This window comes from Octodon degus, unplaced genomic scaffold (assembly GCF_000260255.1).
Source record: "Octodon degus isolate 3935 unplaced genomic scaffold, OctDeg1.0 scaffold00206, whole genome shotgun sequence".
NCBI lineage: Eukaryota > Metazoa > Chordata > Mammalia > Rodentia > Octodontidae > Octodon > Octodon degus.
The window spans coordinates 174885-194101 of NW_004524782.1; the positions used below are offsets into that span (position 1 = coordinate 174885).

At 46.4% G+C, this 19217-nt stretch overlaps 2 protein-coding genes across 2 annotated transcripts; one reads left to right on the forward strand and one right to left on the reverse strand.

The window, feature by feature from the left end:
* The first annotated feature begins 2389 nt into the window (after window positions 1-2389).
* Window positions 2390-10639, forward strand: LOC101581248 (kallikrein-4-like). The gene is made up of 5 exons (XM_004644648.2): window positions 2390-2727; window positions 3917-4167; window positions 4258-4391; window positions 5267-5415; window positions 10561-10639. Exons 1-5 carry the CDS (start codon window positions 2390-2392, stop codon window positions 10637-10639), a joined length of 951 nt encoding a protein of 316 aa, XP_004644705.2.
* A 190-nt stretch (window positions 10640-10829) lies between these two features.
* LOC101581631 (kallikrein-4-like) lies at window positions 10830-15150 on the reverse strand. The gene is made up of 5 exons (XM_023704894.1): window positions 15028-15150; window positions 13333-13580; window positions 12113-12363; window positions 11892-12025; window positions 10830-10982 (listed from the first exon to the last, which is right to left on the reverse strand). The coding sequence occupies exons 1-5, from the start codon at window positions 15148-15150 to the stop codon at window positions 10830-10832; spliced, it is 909 nt and encodes a 302-aa protein (XP_023560662.1).
* Between the last annotated feature and the right edge of the window lie 4067 nt (window positions 15151-19217).

Below are 19217 nucleotides of genomic sequence, written 5' to 3' on the forward strand. Positions count from 1 at the left end.
ACAAACCATTACACCTCAGAAATTTTTTGAAAGCAAAATGATGTGACCCACGGAGACAGCAGGAAAAAGGAACAGCTAGCTCACAGCCTAAGGCAGGTGTGAAACTTCCTGCTGGGTTCAAGAATTAGGCATCCTGTGTGGCTGTAATCCAGAGGTTTGGATTGCACACCATGTCGGGTGGATCACTAGGAGAGAAAAATACACAATGTGTAGACAGCTCTCTGGAAAACTGAAGTAGGAAGATCTCAAGCTCGAGCCCAGCCTGGGTAACTTGGCAACTTGAAGACTCTGATACCAAACAAAAAATAAAAAGATGGTTTTGTTGGAGCTCCATGAAAAGGCACTAGATGCAATTCCCTGATTATCCTGGTTCCATATTTGTTTGCTTAACTTAATGTAGATATTGTGTACAGGAGTTTCAAGAAGGAGAATCCAAGTCAGAAAGTTGATTACAGAAGGCTAAGGGCAGCAACCAGCAATAGACTGGAGGAAACATCTGAGAGACAGCTCGCAGAGCCAGAGTTCTAGAAACCAGCCGGGGGTGCTCACTTGTTTCAGGGGTTCCCTCTCCCTACCCCTGCTCTATGTTTGCTGATCTGATTAGAAACAGGACAGCTTCAGGGAGTGCATCCAGAGAAATGTTACCTTGAGGCCGTAATGTTTCAGGTAGCCCTAGGGCAGGACAGCCCCCGTTCTGATCCTCATAAGACCCTCGAAGGCTCTGGACATCTAGCAGCCCACAGAGGTCAGCCCACATAGAACAGCTGTATGCTGAGACCCCAGGAGCCAAAGCCAGGTGAACTACCCTGCATTCTCCCTGCCTGTGCCTCTTGCTCTGTGCTTCCTGAACTTTGAGTCCCAGCCTCTTTTCTGCTGTGTGTGTCTCCCTCTTGGTCTTAGATCATTGCTTTGACTCAGTGGACAGCAAGGGTTTGAGATCCTTCTTTCCCAGAGCACTGGGATTGCAGGCAGTGTCACCATGAACAGTTTCAGTGAGATTATAAGAGGACAATATCTAGAGTCCTTTTGCACTTGTTGCTCAGCCTGTCTATCTCTTCTTCTCTGTCAAATGGAGATACTAACAGGACCTGCTTCCTGAACTGGCTGGAGAAGTGAGTCACTGCATGTCCCACGCTCAGTGCAATGCCTGGGCACAGGGCTGGGCCATGAAACTCTGCTGAGAATACTTGTATTTCCATCTCAGTATCCTTCAGCTTCACGACCCTGGGACTTCTGTGTCTGGTCCCCATCTTCCCTGTTCCAGGGTTCAGCCTCAGTCTTGGTGTCTCTATCTCTTGTTCTCACTATCACTCCTTCCTCAGTTTCCCTGCCTTTCTTCCTCCTGACAGGTAGATCTCACACTGTCTTTTCCCAGGACCAGGACAGTGAATGGGGCTTTTGGTTTTCTCCTCTGGGACAGGGGCGGGGATGGAGCAGCTGGAACTGGGTATAACACATACTGCAGGACACAGGGTGTGCCCAGCATAAAGGCTCACACCCAACAGTCAGCAGTGTGCAAGGGGAATGTCTCAAGGTCATCAGGGCATTCTGGGGATGTCCTGGGTCCATGGGTAGATGACGTCAGCAATGCAGAGGGTGAGAATCTCTGACCTATGTTATGGTTCTGTGGCCAGAATCTCAGACAAGGCTGGATGGGTCCCTTCTGGCTGCTCCTGAAAGGGCAGAGGAAGGCCCAGAATCACCTCGTCCCTTCCTCACCAGGTGCTGACAGGACCATGGCACAAACCCTCTGGGTCTGTCTCTTGGGATCCATCATCCACATGACTGCAGGTATCTGAGTCTGGGGGTGAAGGGTAGTCTGTGTGGAATCTTGCCCTATCTCTAGGACACCTGGGTGTCTGCATAACACCAGGCTAGAAAAGTAGGCTGTGGAGAGGCAGGAACAGGATGCAGAACCCATCATTCCTTCTTCTCAGCAGGGAAAATCCCTAATGTTTCTATGCCACAGTTTCCTGATTCCAGCATGGGTCAGTAACTAGATATTAGCTGTAATTAGAACTGGGAAAGCACTGTTTCAGAGCCTTGTCTCTTGGCTCGCAGATAAGCAAAGTATGAAAGCTTCTTCCTTCCCTGCAGATGACACCCCACCTGAGGCCCAAGAGAAGGTGGCTGTGCAGAGGGCTGGGGTCCGGGAAGGGTATTGACTGTGCCCTGTGCCCTGTTTTCCACTCTATATGTCAAGCAAACAGAATCAGGTGGCCTCAGTTCTCTGCTCTACACAGCGGTCCCTTGTGGGTAAGGGCACTAGTGCCATTGCTCTGGGTCAACCCCATGGAATGGTGGAGCACAGTTTAGAAGCCTAATGCTCAAAGGAGGATGTCTGGCCTCGGAATTGTCCTGCTTGGCTCCAGAGGCGGAGCCTCAGACCATGCCCATGCTTGGTCCTCTTGATATAACCTGTGCCTTAGTAACCTTGAACCACCAGACACCTATGGGATCCACTTCCGGATTCCACTGGATCCCACCCACCCAAGGAATGCACTGTGTGCTGAACCTGCCCCTAGGAGCTGTGATTCTCCCTGAAGGAAGTGGCAGAGAGCTCCCAGATCAGCTTCCCCCGGTCAGCGAACTCATCTCTGGTGGCTTTGATTGCTTTCCACACTCGCAGCCCTGGCAGGCAGCACTGTTCTACAACAATGATGGATACTGCTCAGGAGCTCTGGTGCATCCCCAGTGGGTGCTGACAGCTGCGCACTGTTGGAGGCCGTGAGCAAGCAGAGGGAGGGTGATTGAGGGGGTTAGGGGTGGATGGGTAGAGGACTGGACCGGGTGGGGAGTGGCTTCTTTTGGGAGGGACCATGTGGGCGGGGCTTGCAAAGCTGTGAGTTTGAAGGCTTAGGCTGGGGTTCCATCGGAGAGGGTTGGGTCATGGCTGAAGGTGGGTTTCTACTACTGCAGAGAGGCTGGACCAAGGAGTGAACCCCTGCCAAAGAGGCTGGACTGTGCCAGGAATGAGACTTTCAAACCCTAGGCTTGGAGGAAGTTTGGAGTTACAGTTCAAATGGCAGGGACATATGGTGAGGGAGCCACTTCCCCAGACTGGAGGAGAATTTACCTCTCTTTGCTGGGTATGAAGGACAAGCAGAGACTCCAGTGTGAGGGAAGAGAAGCCATGCAGGTCCCTTGGCTTGACCCAAGCATGAAAGTGCAGAGGAGGAGGTGGCTTGATAGAAGCAGGCTTGGATCTCACTGCAGCCTTTAGAAGCCAGGTGGTGTGGACAAGGGACCTCTTGTCACTGGGTGCGCAGAACACAGGACAAGGGGAGAGAGACAGGTGAGGACAGAGCCACTTGGGTGGGGAGTGAGATATGCACATGGCTGCAAGTGAGGTTATAGGGTGAGACAAGGAAAAAGCTCCCTCACTGGGATAAATATCTCAGTGTACTATTTTAAACAAATTAATACTACTGCAAACATCTGTGATGGACAAAATATCCACACTGGAAATAAAGCAGGATCCAGGGACATGTGGGTAGGTCGAGGTGCACCATCAAATCTGTCTTCTATTCAATTTCTGATATTTGTTCATTGTGGAACATTAAATTTGAATGTGAAAAGATTATAAAGACTTATTATTTATCTTGTTTTTTTCTGAGTTAGGGGCCCCCTACGTGTACAACTTAGCCAATGCTTTTCTTGTCCCAACCCTAATAGTTGCAATTTGGGGAGAAGCTGGGTGTGGTGACAGGAATGGGATTTGGGTGCTGTCAAAGTGCATGTGAGGCTGGCACCACGGATGGATCAGGACATGATGGAAACTGGGAGTGGGGGTGGGACTGAGGCCGATGCTGAGGGTGAGTTTGGGGTGAGGGAAAGATTGGAATTGGGCCTGCATGTGGGTTTGAGCTTTTGGACAGAACTTAGCTAACATTGTACTGACTTGCATCGCCCCCAGATCCTACACCATTGGGCTGGGCCTGCATAGACGTGACCCACCATATGAACCAGGCAGTCTGATGTTGGAGGCCAACATATCCGTGCCACACCCAAAATTCTATAGCCATTGGAATGGCAGTGACCTCATGCTCATTAAGTTGAGTAAGCCAGTTGTGGAAACAAGCACCATCCGCATCATCTCCGTCTCCTCCCAATGTCCCAAACCTGGAACCAGGTGCTGGATCTCTGGCTGGGGTCGGCTATTGGATGGTGCGTTTGAGTGTTGTATGTATCTGGACTTACTGATAACGTGGCTGTCTCTGCCCAGGAGTGTGTCTAACCTTATTGCCTTTGTCACAGGCCAACACCCAGATGTTCTTCAGTGTACACTTATTCCAGTGGTGTCAAAGGAATCCTGCATAAAACTGTACCAGGATTCCTACGACCACACTATGTTCTGTGCTGGTGGTGAGAGCATCAAGGATTCTTGCCAGGTAAGAGACGTGGACAGAGAGGTGGGCTTTTACAACTGAGATGGGGGTATACAACACAGAGAGGGCACAAAGCTGTGAAGGAATGAGGGAAGCTTTCAGGTCTTAGAGGACTCTGGGGAGATGCAGATGCAGAGAAAATCAGAAAGAAGAAACTGGGAGGGTGAGAAGGAAACTAGAGACTCAGGGCACAGAGGTCACAGAGGGGTAAGGAGAACACATGAGGAATAATGAGCCAGCAAAGAGACACAAAGCCCTTGTGCTGAGACACAGGAGATGAAGAGAGACCCTGGGAGTGACAGCAGGAGGTTTCTGGGAGACCGAGCACAGCTGTGAGAATAGACTGGTGACTACATTCAGAATCCAGGACCTACTGCCAAGCACAGCTCACCTCAACTCCAGTGACTCCCAGCCCCAAGCCCTCTTCCAGTCTCCACAGCCCACTAGACCTCAGCCAGGACTGGAAAAGTAGATGCAGGCAGGGGTGGAGCTCCTTAGGGGGCCTTTCCAAGGCCTGGGAGAGAGCTGTCTTTTGAGAGGCAGGGTTTGGTCTGCCTGCCTACAATGCTATGGTTTGATGGCTTGGGTTTTAGGGGTATCACCCTCCAGTTGGGCCCTCTAGTCTTTGTGCCTTCACTGTCTTGGGGCATCACCAGGGAACCAGTTTATCTCCCCATCTCCTATGGTTGCTGCACCCCATGTGTCTCTGAGGCCTGCTGGTCTGTCTCCCTTGCTTCTGTCTCAGGCTCACAGACAGTAAGCCTGGGTGCATTTCTGCCCTGCTCTCTCCCTCTTTCCTTTGCCTCTGTGCTTCTGACTTTTGTGTGTGTCTCCAGCATTTATCCTCTCCACCATCCCTAAATCTCTTCCTTCAACAGGGAGACTCTGGAAGTCCCTTGGTCTGCCGTGGGTTTCTGCAGGGCCTTGTGTCCTGGGGACTCCCTCCCTGTGGGCGACCTGGATTTACAGGCATCTACACGAACCTCTGCAAATTCAAATGGTGGATAGAAAAAACTATCCAGAGCAGGTAGCCATGGGTGATCTTGGAGCCAAGAATCCAGCACCACCTTCGAAGCCTACTCCCAGGCTCCAGCCTCCAGTCCCTCACGGCTTCAGTCTCAGGGTCCATCCTCAGGCCCCACGTTCCAGGTCCCAGCAGCAGCTCAGAGCCACCAACAGCCTTCTCTTCAGAACTGAAATCCAGTGGTTCTGGAAGCTGATGCCTCACAAAGACCATAGTACAAAAGATTGGTTTTCAGTCTCCTTTTCTCTCTCTCCCAAAGCCAGCCCAGAAATAAAGGCTGTTATAAAAAGCATTAAGGATTCACTGGTTTGTCTGCTTGGCTCACACTCTACTCTAAGGCTTCCAGCAGATCCTCCAAAGAGCAGAGGTCCCGTGCCACCTAGCTTACATATTAGAGTGCAGAGCTGTAACTGGTCGGATGAACATTAACAGAGTGTAATTCCCAGTTTTGTATGCTCTACAGTAGGTAAGTGCTCTGTGAGGGCATGTTCAGTTCCAATCCCACAAAACAGATAAAGCTGCAGGAATCCTGTCCCCAGATTTGTTCTAATAATGTTTGTAGACAGGATATCATGTCTGCATCTTGTACAATGAATAACCACTAAGACAACAATATGCAATGTATTAAGTATTGAAACTGTCCTACTAATTGGTTTTCAAACTGTCTCATTGCTATTTGTTTCTCAATGAAATTATTAAAAAAATGAACAACAGCGTTTGTGTGACCTCTGACCTCTCCAAGCTGTCCCTTGTTCCTCATGACTGTGCTTTTGGGACAGTTTCAGAGCTGAGGAAATTCACAGAAGAGAGGTCGCTTCCTCAGGGTCCTAATGTTGCAAGGGAGAAAGGATCAGGCCCAGGCAGGGACTGGGAGGACAGCTCAGCACGGAAAGCTCAGCACTCTCCTATTGTATGTATTGCACCCGTGGCCTTCCAAGGAAAAGACAACACTGCATCCAGGTTCCCAGTGTCTCACCAGCTGCTCTCTGGAGTGAGGCCCATACCCCACACACAGGACCTCTGGGCTCTCTTGGGCAGCTCCCATCTTCAAGGTCCACTTCCTTCCCTTAGATATTTTGCCCAGCAGAGTCAGGATCCCTCACCGCGGCCTGACCCCAATCTGAGAAAAGACTCAGGTTCTTCTTGAACTTTTTTCCTAAAATGCTGAGGCTGATGTGGGAGGATGAAATCTATTCAGTCTCAGCAAACTCACCCTCTCATGTTCATTCTGGGCTTGCAGATGTGCCCGCTATCAGACAGCAAATTCCCACAGGCATAAGTGATTTCTGGGCTCTGCTTATCCACCGATTTACTTAATGGCTTTATGGCCATTAGGATATATGTGTAATATGTCAGGATCTCATGAGATGGTTCTGCCTACCTTGCCTTTCTTCAATACTGCAAGGAATAATTCAGTTTGTGGTGATTGTCATTTTAATATTCATTACAGTAACCCACACTCTGCCATGAAACTTCATCATAGTTCACCCCCTCGCTCTGAGTGTACTTGGGCTGCTGTGCTCGCTGCTTTCTGAAGCAGCTCTGGAAGTCCTTTTCTGTGTCTTCATGAGAGGTGGTAAACACAGGGTGAGGAGCCTGCAGAGGGCCATCTGAGGGCAGCTTAGGCTCATGAGAACATTCCAGTGTCCTTGTCATCTTATTTACTTGGTCTGGGACTGAGTGACTCTGGCTCGTCCCTAAAGTTAAAATAATGATGAGATGTAAATTCCTGAATGGATCCAGGACATGGAGCCAGCTGTGACAGCACAGCTAAAAAAGGCACTCACACAGGAGCACTGCTAGGACAGTTTCAAAGGGACTCCAGATCAATGGGCTAAGTGTGTTTGAAGCAGACGAGAGTATTTTGAAGGAAATTGTTATGATTGGTGTCTTGATGTCATTCCAAAGCCCCACACAGTCATGGTGAGGGGCTTCTAGAGTTTATGATTGATTAATGGTCCAGTGTTGGGTTTATGGGTATGAGTGCTACACCTGCCCTGGGAGCAGAACTGACAGAAATGTAGAACAAGTAAGGTAAATGACTCCTTGTTGTGTGCCACAAATTATAAACTCAGATTTGGGACTCTCCAAGGCCATCCTTGTCCTACCCTATAGGCTGGATTGGAACTCACAAACACCCACTTTCTCCCACCTACAGCTGAAGCTTCTATGGTTGGTGACATTGTGGTGTTCACAGGGCAGGATAAGACATGCTGTGGATGAGGAAGATCTTTAGAAAAATGCAATAGCAATAACAAAAGTTTCACCTGGGGAAAAAGGTGAAAGGCTTACCCTTATTAAGCCTGTTCTCATCCTTGCAAGAACGCTTTGTCAGTTTCACCAGCCCACAGCAATCACCACTGGTGTTCCCGGGGCTACTCACTAGCCCTTTAAGGATGTGTATATACTTAATAAATATAGGCAAGCTTGGAGAGTCGTTGTCTTTGCCCATTCTCGGGACTGACCACCTAGCCCAATATCATGCAGTCTTAAAACTGCCTGTGGCTTTTATTTCATCCTTTACTGTACCCCCATACAGGCAGTGGGGGAACTTGCCTAGGTCCCAGTAAAAACCTTGCTCACAGAAATGTGACAAGCAATTAGCAACAGAAACAGACATACAGTGAACCATTCTGGGGTAGTGAAGATAAAAATATTCCTCTAAATCTTATTTTTAAAAAAGATTGCTCTGAGTAAATACAGAAAGGATAGCAGCAAAACAGAAACATGTGGTATGATAATGAAGGAGAGGTGATATTTCTCCAGGGATTTCAGTCTTTCTATCTCTCTCATCTCTGCCTCTGTCTGTCTGTCTCTCTGTCTGTCTCCCCCTTCCCACGTCTTTCTTTCTTTGACCCTCTCTGTATTCTCATGTCTCCTCATCTATCTTTTCTGCTGCTGCTCATTTATGCCTACAGCCGTGCTGGTTATAGCCACTGCTGGCTGGTTGCACTAAATGCTAGTGAGCTCTGCTGGTTAACAATCTCTGTCACACAGTCTCTGTCATTGCTCTTCTTTGGCTGCTGGTCTCTGAAGCTCTTATGCTGATAGACCCAAGGATTTATAAGTTGTTTTTTAAAGAAAGCACTCTGTCCACATTTCTTGGGGTAAGAATCCTGAGTAGATTTACAGGATGGCCAGGGCAAGCTTTATGTGAAGAAGACCTATGCTGCAAAAACAATTGGTCCAGTGTATGAAATAGAACACTCTAAATGAACCTCAAAAGTGAGAGCCCAGTGTTACTGAAATATTTATAGCAGGACTGTGATTGGTTCAAATATGAGCCTGCTGATTTGTTGAAAGTGAGATTTATGATTAGCCTAGATTTGAATGAACTAATTGGTGTGAGTTCAAGCTGCCAATCTGTCCACATTTAGTCTGTCATTAGTACAAATCCAGGCCTATTGATTGGTCCAAATTGGTCCATATTCAAGACTCAGATCTGAGAACACTAATTAGTCCCAATTCAGTTTAGCCTCTGTGTGTCAACTCAAGCCAAATTGGTCAGTGTAGATATCTCCTGGACTGGTGTAGTCCATCCACAGTCATTACAGCTGACCTGGTGGCAGTTCAAGGTTAGCTCATGGGGAGACACTTATGCTGGATTTACAGCTGCCATGGCTTCACAAAAATGGCCCTGCCAATGCTGTATAACATGCCAGAGGTCTAGCTGTGACTTATCCAGGAGTAGGGAGGATGGCCTGAGCTCTCCCTGACCCCTTGCACACTACAGGTGGCTTCCTGGCCACCTTTTCAGAGATGGCCACAGCATCTGGAGAGGTGGGAATGGGATAGTGGTCCTGTGGGTGACAAACAAACTTCCCTACCTCTCAGGGTGGCCCAGGATGTAGCTATGATGTAAGCTAGTTTAGAGAGTGGGACTCAGAGGCAGGCTGTTTTGGTCCACCCTCGGGGGACCAGGAAGGAGCAAAGGGAAGCAAGGAGGAGTGGGAAGATAGCTGTTGGACACCTCATTCTCTGGCCATCACAGAAGAAAGGGAGTCAGGGACTTCTCCTTTCTCTGACTGTTCTCTGCTCAAGCACTGGCCACCTAAAGAAGCCCCACTGTCAATGGTCACTGCAGAGTGACTGGACAGAAACCTGCTGAACTAGACTACTTTGCCACTGTCTCCTCTGTTACCTCTGTGGGAAAGCCAGACTTGACATTACTAATGATGCCAAGATCCCCCAGGTGGCAAGGTCTGTGACTCCTCATGCCCTGTGTGTCCCTTGCTGGCCTGAGGTCACCGCCTTCCTCCCTTAGCTCTGCCTCACTCCTGACTCTCCCTGCCTTGGTTGCTTGTCCTCTCCTTCTTTATTGGCCACTTGCATCCTCTGTGCAGGGCCTCTACATGTCTGTCCATGCCTCTTGTCGGTCTCTCTCAGTCTTCCTCCCATAGTGCCTGGGATTTTCCCCATTCCTTCCTTGCTCTCTCTTCTGAAATGTAGCAGGCATGTTCCTCTTTCCTCCCTCTCCAATGTGCTCCTGATGTTTTTTTGGCTCCATGTCTCTTTCTCTACAGGCCCAAGAATGAGCATTCTCTTACATGGTTCATTCTGATCAGTGGTGTGTTAGGGAGCAAGGAGAAGAGAAAGGAAAGTATGGGCATTGTTTGAGTCAGACTCTCCATGGATTATGGAGAATCATGAAGAATCACCAATGGATTATCTTTGCTTACTCAGCACAAGGCCACCATGAAGTCCGCAGCTGCACTTCCTATGCCCAAGCACTTGAACTCTGCTGGTTGGCATTGCAGTAGAGTACACGTGTGTGTGCACATGTACATGCATGGAAGTGTGGGCATCTGTGAGTGCGTGCTATGCTACCGTTTACTTGAGTTAGGTGATCCAACACTTATTTTGAGTTGTTTTAAGTCTTTCACTTCTCAATCATGCTTCCAGCTCACTAATTTCTTATTGGTACATGTTTGCAATAGAAATCATTATATTTTATTTGTTTTGTGGAATGGGGATCTCTCTCTCTCTCTCTCTCTCTCTCTCTCTCTCTCTCTCTCTCTCTCTCAATTTTCACCTTGTCTACCTTTGTCTCCCCTTACCCATCTGCCATGGTCACTGAAGCATCACTGTAGCCATTCTGAGCTCCACAATTTCAGCCACTGAACCTGTCTCTGTGAAGCTGTTTTGTAGGGTAATTAGGGACAAGTACATTGGTATCCCTACCATGTATCAGGTGTCTCCAGAACACAAGGATGTCAAAACATCTTAAAATCAGTAAGTGTTTGATGCTTGAAAGCTCTGCTTTCAATCTTAATTGAACTAAATAAGCAAGGCATTAACAATCTCTAATATACTAGTAAAAAAGTTTCAATAAATTCCAATAAACATTTAGGATACATGGAGCCAAAGGACAGATTAGGAAGGTGGGGTTGGATTCTTTATCCTGAAATTATCCATGTTTATCTAGTCTGTGTAACTTTCCTTATCCACTCGTTGAATAAGTAGAGGTTGGTGTAGATGCCTGGAAACCCAGCTTGCCCACAGGGAGGGAATCCCCAGGACACAAGGCCCTGCAGAACTCCATTGCAGACCAAGGGGCCTCCAGAATCTGCCTGTTGAGGGAAAAGAAGAGCAAGTTAGGGATGGTAGAGAGGAGGAGGGAGGGAGCCACACAGAGAGCCAGAAGCACAAAGAGACAAAAGCAGAGAGAGGGAACAGGGCAGAAGTACACAGTGCAGGAGCAGAAGGGCAGCAGGGCAAGTCCAAGACAGAAGCAGAGGAGACAGACCCAGAAGGCCCCAGAGACACATGGGGGTGCAGGAGGCAGAGTGATGGGGAGACAAACTGAGACCCTGGTGATTGCCCAGGACAGTGAAGGTACAGAGACTCGAGGGCCCAACTGGAGAGCTGCATCCTTAAGACCAAGCCATCAAATCACAGCACTATAGAAAGGCAGGGAAAGTCCTGCCTCTCAAACACCAGCTTTCCCTCCCTCCCAGACTTGGAGAAGTCCTGTAAGGAGCTCTCCCCCTTCCTGCCCTCCTTTTCCTGTCTTGGCTGAGGTCCCTTGAAGGGGTCTGGGAGAGGGCCTAGTGCTGGGGGCCCACTGGAGTTGAACATGAAGCTGTGCTTGACAGTAGGGCTTGGATCCTGAATGTAGTCACCAGTCTGTTCTTGAAGGTGTGCTCCATCTCCCTGGAGCCTCCTTCTATCACTCCTGGGGTTTTCTCTCCATCTCCTATCATTTAACAGCATGGCTCTGCCTGGCTGTACCAGCTGCTTGTTCTGTCTGGCTCTCCTTGCCTTCTCTGTGGCCTCTGTTCTGTGTGTCGTCAGTTTCCTCCTCACCCTCCAAGTGTCTTCTCTCTGTTTCTCTTTGCACCCACATTTTCTTATGGAACTACATCATAGCCCCAAAAGGCTCGATAGATTCCTTTGTTCCTTCATGACCTTGTCTCCTCTGTGGGTTTTATACCCCTATCTCCTTTCTGACCACCTGCCCGCCTGTTATAGTCTCTTACACGACAAGTGTCCTTCTGGTGCTCGCCGCCAGCACAGAACATACTGGAATGATACAAGTTCCGGTACAGTGCTCTGCAGGACTCCTCTGATACCACAGGAAGATAAACACACTGCAAATCAGCAGGGTACTGGCCTGTAAGAAATGATGCATGATCAGGTACACTATTGGGCAGATATAGCCATGGCTGTCAAAAAATCCATAGACAACACCAAAACTCACCATCCGATAGCTGACCCCAGCCGGAGACCATGCACCTGGTTTTAGAGTTCGGACTCTGGGTGGCAATGTGGATGGTCCGGATGGTGTTTGATTCCACAACTGGTTTGCTCAACTTAATGAGCATGAGGTCATAGGCTTTCCAAGGTGTGTCATAGTTTGGGTGCTTAACGGAGAAATTGGCCTCAATCATCTGACTTCCTGCTTCATATGGAGGGTAAATTCTTTGCAGTCCCAGCCCAATGGTGTAGGATCTGAGGGCGGTTGGACAGTCAGTACTGTAGAAACTATACCCCAATTCTTGCTTCATCCCCCACTCATTCTCAGCACCATACTCTTCCCCATCCCCTTCCAGTCTCCCCCATGCTTAGACCCATACTGGAGTCTCTGCTTATCCTTTAAACCCAGCAAAGAAAGGTGAATGTTGTAGTATAAAAACAAAATATAAGAATTAAAGCCATGCTGTTATTTGAGCTGTACGGGACTCAGGTCAACAATTTCTGACATTGCCAGTTAAGCAGAAGGCCCAATACTATTATGGTCTCCTGGACTCATTTAGAATATTTTGCTGAGTTTACACACCCATAATATTCAAATAATGGAACTTAACAAAAAAGGGGGATAAAGATGAATGTCCATTTTGTATCTGTGTATTCAAAGTGGTTAGGATAGATATGTAATTACAGTCTCTTAATAAATAGAATGATTTGTTCTAATGGTGTTTGCAAATACGATATCAAGTCTGCATCTTGTACAGCAATTAACCACTAAGAAGAATGTGTGCAGTGTTTTAATTATTGAAACTGTCCTACCGATTTGATTTGAAACTGTCTCATTGCTATTTGTTTATCAATAAAATTATGGCAAAAAAACCGGTGAATATTGTTCTAACCTGGGAAGTGGCTCTCCCAGCCATGCCTCCCCTCTGACTGTAGCTCCACCTTTGTTACAGGCCTAGAGTTTCAAAATCTCATCACTGACCAAGCCGCCTTAGTCCCTGGCCTAGTCCCTCTGTCGTGATAGAACCTAATCCTTGGTAAAGACCCCACCTTCTCTGCTCAAATCGCAGCAGCCTGGACCTTGACCTTCCCAGTTTTGCAAGCCCCTCCCACAAGCCTCCCCACCCCCAGAAGCCATACTGCACCCAGTCCAGAGCTCAGGCTATACTCCCTAAAACACCCACGTCACCCCTCCCGCAGCCACCCTCCCTTGTGCTTGCTCACGGCCTCCAGCAGTGCGCAGCTGTCAGCACCCACTGGGGATGCACCAGAGCCCCTGAGCAGTATCCATCATTGTTGTAGAACAGTGCTGCCTGCCAGGGCTGCGCATGTGGAGTGCAAACCAAGCCACCAGAAATGTGTTCGCTGGCTGGGAGTAGCTCATCTGGCTCCTGACTGCTGGTTTCTCCCGAGTGAATCACGGCTCCTGGGGGCAAGATCAAGGAACAGTGGATTCGGTGGGTGGGTAGAATCTGGCAGAAGCAGGAAGTGGATCTGTTAGCGGTTGGGAGGCTCAGGCTTACTAAGGCATGGGTTATATCAGGAAGGTGAAGCATGGGCACGGTAGGAGGTTCTGCCTCTGTGGCTCAAGCATAACAGTTCCAAGGCTAGACCTGTTCTCTAAGTTCAAGGCTTCACACCTGTGCTCCACCACCGCGGTGGCTTGACCCAGAGCCACCACACATGCTCCCTTCCTCATGAGAGGCAGCTATGCTGAACAGAAGACTGAGGCCACCACACCTTAGATTCTGTCTGCTGGACACACAGAGTAGACAGAAGGGCCCAGGGAACAGTCATTTGGGGGGACAAGTCCTACCCTGCCTGGACCACAGCCCTCTACACAGCCACCTTCTCTGGGGGCTCAGGTGCAGGGATTTCCGCAGGGAGAAAGTGGATGCTACATTTATTTGCCAGCTGGGGCAGAAGGCCCAGGAATAGTGCTGTCCTGGTGCTAATAATAGCTAACATTGGGGCACTGGCCCATGCTGGAGCCAGGGGATGTGCATTTAGAATGTTATCTAAGCTGCTTTCAGACTACCCTTCCAGGTGGGGAAACCATGGCACAGAGACATTGGGACTCTGCCCACTGAGAAGGAGCACTGGGTTCTTTGTCCAGTTACTGCCTCTCCACAGCCTGCTTTTCTAGCCTGGTGTCATGCAGACACCCAGGTAGCCTATGTGCAGGACAATATTTCACACTGTGGATACACACAGGCTAGCCCACACCCCCAGACTCAGATACCTGCAGCTATGTGGATGATGGATCCCAGGAGACAGATCCAGAGGATTCGTGCTGTGGTACCCATGTCAGCACCTGGTGAGGAAGAGATGAGGTGACTCTGGGGAGCTCCACCACTTTTCCAGGAGCGGCCAGAAAAGACCCATACTGACTGGACTCTGAGACCTTGGCCATAAAACCCTAACATAGGTCAGAGGTTCTTACCCTGTGCATTTCTGACATCTACCTGTGTGTGGTTGGGCATGGACCCAGAACATCCCCTGAATCTCCCAATGACCGTGAGCCATTCCTCTGCCCATTGCTGACTGTTGGGTAGTGAGCCTTTATGCTGGACTCTGTGCTGTATACCGCTATGTATGTTACACCCCACACCAGCTGTTTCTTACCCACCCCTGCCTGGGACAGACATTGAAAAGGATCATTCACTGTCCTGGTCCTGGGAGAAGACAGTGTGAGATCTACCTAAGAGCAGACAGAAAGGTAGGAAGACTGAAGATGGAGCGACAGTGAGGGACAGAGACAGAGACACCAAGGCTATGGTCGAACCTTGCAGCACAAGGTCTCGGGGTCATGAAGCTGGAGGATACTGAGATGGAAATGCAGGTATTCTCAGCAAAGAGTTTCATGGTTCAGCCCTGTGCCCAGGCATTACACTGAGCATGGGACACCCAGTGACTCACTTTCAACAACTGTATCAGGTGGCAGGTCCTGTGAGTATCCCTATAGAGATCCAGACAGTCTGAGTAATAAGTGGAGAAGGACACTAGAGTCTGTGCTCTTAAAACATCACTGAAACTGTTCATGTTGGCACCACCTGCAATTCCAGAAGTAAGGGGAAAGGAGGATCTCAAACTCCTAGCTGTCCACTGATGCAAAACAATGGTCTAAGGCCAAGAGGGAAACACACACAGCAGAACACAGACAAGAAAGCAGCTAGGGCTCTTACAGCAGGAAGCACAGGGAGAGGCTGGTGTTTCACCTGGCTTTGGCTCCTGCGGGTTTCAGGGCTGGCTGTCCTTTGTGGTGCTGTTTTCTGTGAGCTTCTTCCTGTCTAGAGCTTTTGAGGATCTTATAAGGATTGGCAATTGGGGCTGGCCTGCCCTGGGGTACCAGAAGAAGTAGAGATGGAAAGCTGAAACAGAGCCTGAAGGCTGAAACATTAGAGATCAACATAGCACCCGTCTAGACAAACCGCCTGCGGCTGTTCTGCTTCTAATCATATCAGGGGAGGGGAGCCCAAGTATCTGGAATCAAGATAATCTGTGTCTGCATGCCCTGGGGACAGAATTCAGAGTCTTCTCACTGAACCCATCTAAGGACATCTTTTTCTCTTGAGTCAAAATCTCATTAGATTTCCAGGTTGAACATGCTGGGTTCAAACTTTAGATCCTCTTGGCTCAGGTTCGCAGAGAACTAGGCTTATGGGCATACAGTGCCACACACAGTGTATTTTTTTTGCCTAGAGATCTACCAGGTCTGGTGTGCACCTGACAGGTACTCTGATTCCAGCTACAATGGACACCTAATTCTTGCAATCCTCAGGTAGGTTCACACCTGCCTTAGTCTATGACTTAGCTGCTCCTTTCACCTGATGAGTCTCTGGGTCATCTGATTTTGCCTCTAAGTAAATTTGAGGTATGATTTACATATAGTAAAGTCTGATCTTTTAGGTCATGGCTCTGCAAATTCTGACCCATCTATCACATAGAATACACACATGGCCCTCAAGATATAATGCTGTCCATCAACTGCCCAGGCTCTCCTGTGCCCCCTCCAATCACTTGGTCCTCACAACTGCTGACCTGTTTTATGTCCTCACCATTGGGAGTTTTGAGAATTGTGGAAATAGAATCCTATATCACACAGTCTAGGTATGCTGCCTTTGAGACCCTCCCAGTGTGTGTACCATTCCTCATCCCCTTTCCACATGAAGAGGACTCCACAATATGCACAGATTTATTTATTTATACACCCCCAGTGTTTGTATCACTCCACCCCTTTTGAACACTGCATTTTCCACACTGAGGGGCCCCTTGTTAACTTGCGATGTGTGATTTGTATTAATATGACGTATTATAAGAACACATAGTGGTGCATATATGGTTTATCACACAATTTATGTTTCATTGGATCTGATTTCTACTGTCTATCCCTCAGCTACGAAGAGGACAAGAGACTTTGCCGGCACTGTTCACTGAGTTATCCCAAGTCCCTAGCACCACAGTGAACTCCTAGTAAGTGCTTCATTAATACATGTTGTGTGATGAAAGTTGAACAGTCTTGACAGTGTCTTTCAATCTGTATGGACATTCTCTCTCTCTCTCTCTCTCTCTCTCTCTCTCTCTCTCTCTCTCTCTCTCTCTCTGGTTTGATTTTTGTTCATGAACTGTCTGCCTACTCCTATGCCTTTAAGATTTCCACCTAGTTTCTCTCCCAAGAGGTTTAGTTTTATTTTTAATGTTTAGATATTTAATCCATTTACTTTGTTGATGATTTCTTTTGACATACAGAAACTTCTCAAAGATAAGATTGTAGTTGTTGATTATTTGAAGTATTTCTCATGCAGTTTGGCTTTTGTTCATGAACTGTCTGCCTACTCTTATATCTGTAAGATTTCCACCTAGTTTCTCTCCCAAGAGGTTTAGTGTTTATTTTTAATGTTTAGATATTTAATCTAGTTTGACTTTAGTTTAGCATACGGTGATAGGCCTGGGTCTAGTTTTAGTTTTTGACATGTAAGGAGCCGGTTTTTCCAGCACCATTTGTTAAAGAGGTTATCTTTCTTCTAAAGAAAATATATGGCCACTTTATCAAAGATAAGATGCCTAATTGTGTTTGTAGTTGCTTTTGCTTCTTCTAATCTGTTCTGTTGATCTTGTTTCTTTGAAAGTACCCTGCTGATTCTATCACAGTAGCTTTGTAGTATAATTTCAAGTGTGGGATTGTAATGCCTCTTGTCTTGCATTTGTTGCCTAAGATTGCCTTTAATATTCTAGGTCTTTTCTGGGTCCAAATAAATTTCAAGAATGTTTTCTCTAGATCTGTGAGGTATGGAGATGGTATTTTGATAAGGATTGCATTAAATCTGTACAACAATCTTGGGAGTATGGATATTTTCACTATGTTGGTTCTTCCTATCCAGGAGCAAGGAATATCTCTCCATTTTCTGAAATCCTCTTCAATCTCTCTTTTTTTTGGTAGAGGGTTGTAATTTTCTTTGTATAGATCTTTTACCTCCTTTCCTAGAATAATTCCTAAGTATTTCATTTTTATGAATGCTTCTGTGGTGTATTTTTCTGTAACTTCTCTCTCAGTGAATTTGTTATCTATGTAGAGAAATGCTATTGATTTTTGAGTGTTGATTTTGTAACCTGCTATGCTACTGGATTTTTTTTAATTCTTAAGAGCTTCTTGTGGAGTTTCTTGGATCTTCTAATAGAGTATCACGTCATCTGCAAATAATGGTAGTTTAACTTCTTCTTTACCTATTCTTATTTCTTTTATTTCTCTCTCTTTTCTCTAGCTAAAGATTCCAGAACTATTCTGAATAGGCGTGATGATAGAGGACATCCTTGTGTTGCATCAGATTTGAAAGTAAAATCTTGGAGTTTTTCTCCATTTAGTATTATGCTGACTGTTGGTTAGTCATAGATGGCTCTTATCTGTAGATCTTTGATCATGAATAAATGTTGGACTTTGTCAAAAGCCTTTTTCTGCGCCTACTGAGATGATCATGCTGTTTAAAGTTTTGACTTATTGATTTTTTTTTTCATAATTTTATTGATAAACAGATAGCAATGAGACAGTTTCAAATCAAATCGGTAGTTGACTTATTGATATTGATATAGTGTATTACATTTATAGTTTTGAGGATATTGAACCATACTTGCATGCCTGGGGTGAATTCTATCTAGTCATTGTGTATAATCTTTTTGATGATTTTCTATATTCTATTTGTTAGTATTTTAGTGAGGATTTTTGCATTTGTATTCTTGAAGGAGTTTGGCCTATGGTTCTCTTTTTTGATTGGATCTTTACACTGTCTTGCAATCAGTATATTTGCCTCCAAGGGTGATTTTTGGAGTATTGTTTACTTTTAAGTTTTATTGAAGAATTTGAGGAGACTTGAACTTTTCTTTGTTGGTCTTTGTTGGTATGTTTTTTAAGTTACATTTTTCAGTTTCATTGGCTGATATTGGGCTATTCAGAGTTTTTAAATCTTTTTTATTCAATTTTGGAAATTTGTACCTATCTAGGAATTTATCTATTTCTTCTGTATTTTCGATCCTGTGAGAGTAAACATGTTCAAAATAGCTACTGATGATGTTCTGAATTTCCACAGGATCTGTAGTAATTTCTCCCTGTACATTCCTTATTTGTCAAATTTGAGTTTTTTCTTTCCTCTTTTTGATTATGTTAGGGGTTTATTAATTTTTTTGACCTTTCAAATCACCAGCCGTTGGATTTATCAAATCTTTTTCTTGTTTCCTTTGTCTCAATTACATTAATTTTCACTTCCACTTTTATAATTTCCTTCTATCTTTGGGCTTTGGGTTTGGTTTGCTCTATTTTTTCTAGAAGATATAGAGAGAGCATTAGGATATGCATTTTTTCTCGCTCTGTTTTTCTAATGTGTGAATTGCCATTACAAATTTCCCTCTGAAAGATGCTTTCATTGCATGCCACAAATCCTAGTAAGTTGGGTTTGAATTTTTGTTGGATTGTAGATATTGTTTAATTAATTCTTTAACCCATTGGTTGTTGAGGAGGGTGTTAGTTAATTTCATTTTATTTATTTTTTTGTGTTTTCTTCTGTAATTAATTTCCAATTTTATTGCACAGTGGTCAGATAATAAGCATGGGATAATTT

Bases quoted from the DNA above. Each gene is read 5' to 3' on its own strand.
- LOC101581248 (XM_004644648.2), top strand. From the start codon at position 2,390: ATGCCCATGCTTGGTCCTCTTGATATAACCTGTGCCTTAGTAACCTTG. The intron at 4,168-4,257 runs GTGCGTTTGAGT...CCTTTGTCACAG, and splicing joins CTGGGGTCGGCTATTGGATG to GCCAACACCCAGATGTTCTT. The intron at 5,416-10,560 runs GTAGCCATGGGT...GCTGTTTTGTAG, and splicing joins GAAAAAACTATCCAGAGCAG to GGTAATTAGGGACAAGTACA.
- LOC101581631 (XM_023704894.1), bottom strand. From the start codon at position 15,150: ATGAACAGTTTCAGTGATGTTTTAAGAGCACAGACTCTAGTGTCCTTC. The intron at 13,581-15,027 runs GTGAGTCACTGG...TGCTTCTGCCAG, and splicing joins ACCTGATACAGTTGTTGAAA to ATTCTACCCACCCACCGAAT. The intron at 10,983-11,891 runs GTAAGAGACTAT...TTCCCTCAACAG, and splicing joins ACCAGAAGGACACTTGTCGT to GCAGATTCTGGAGGCCCCTT.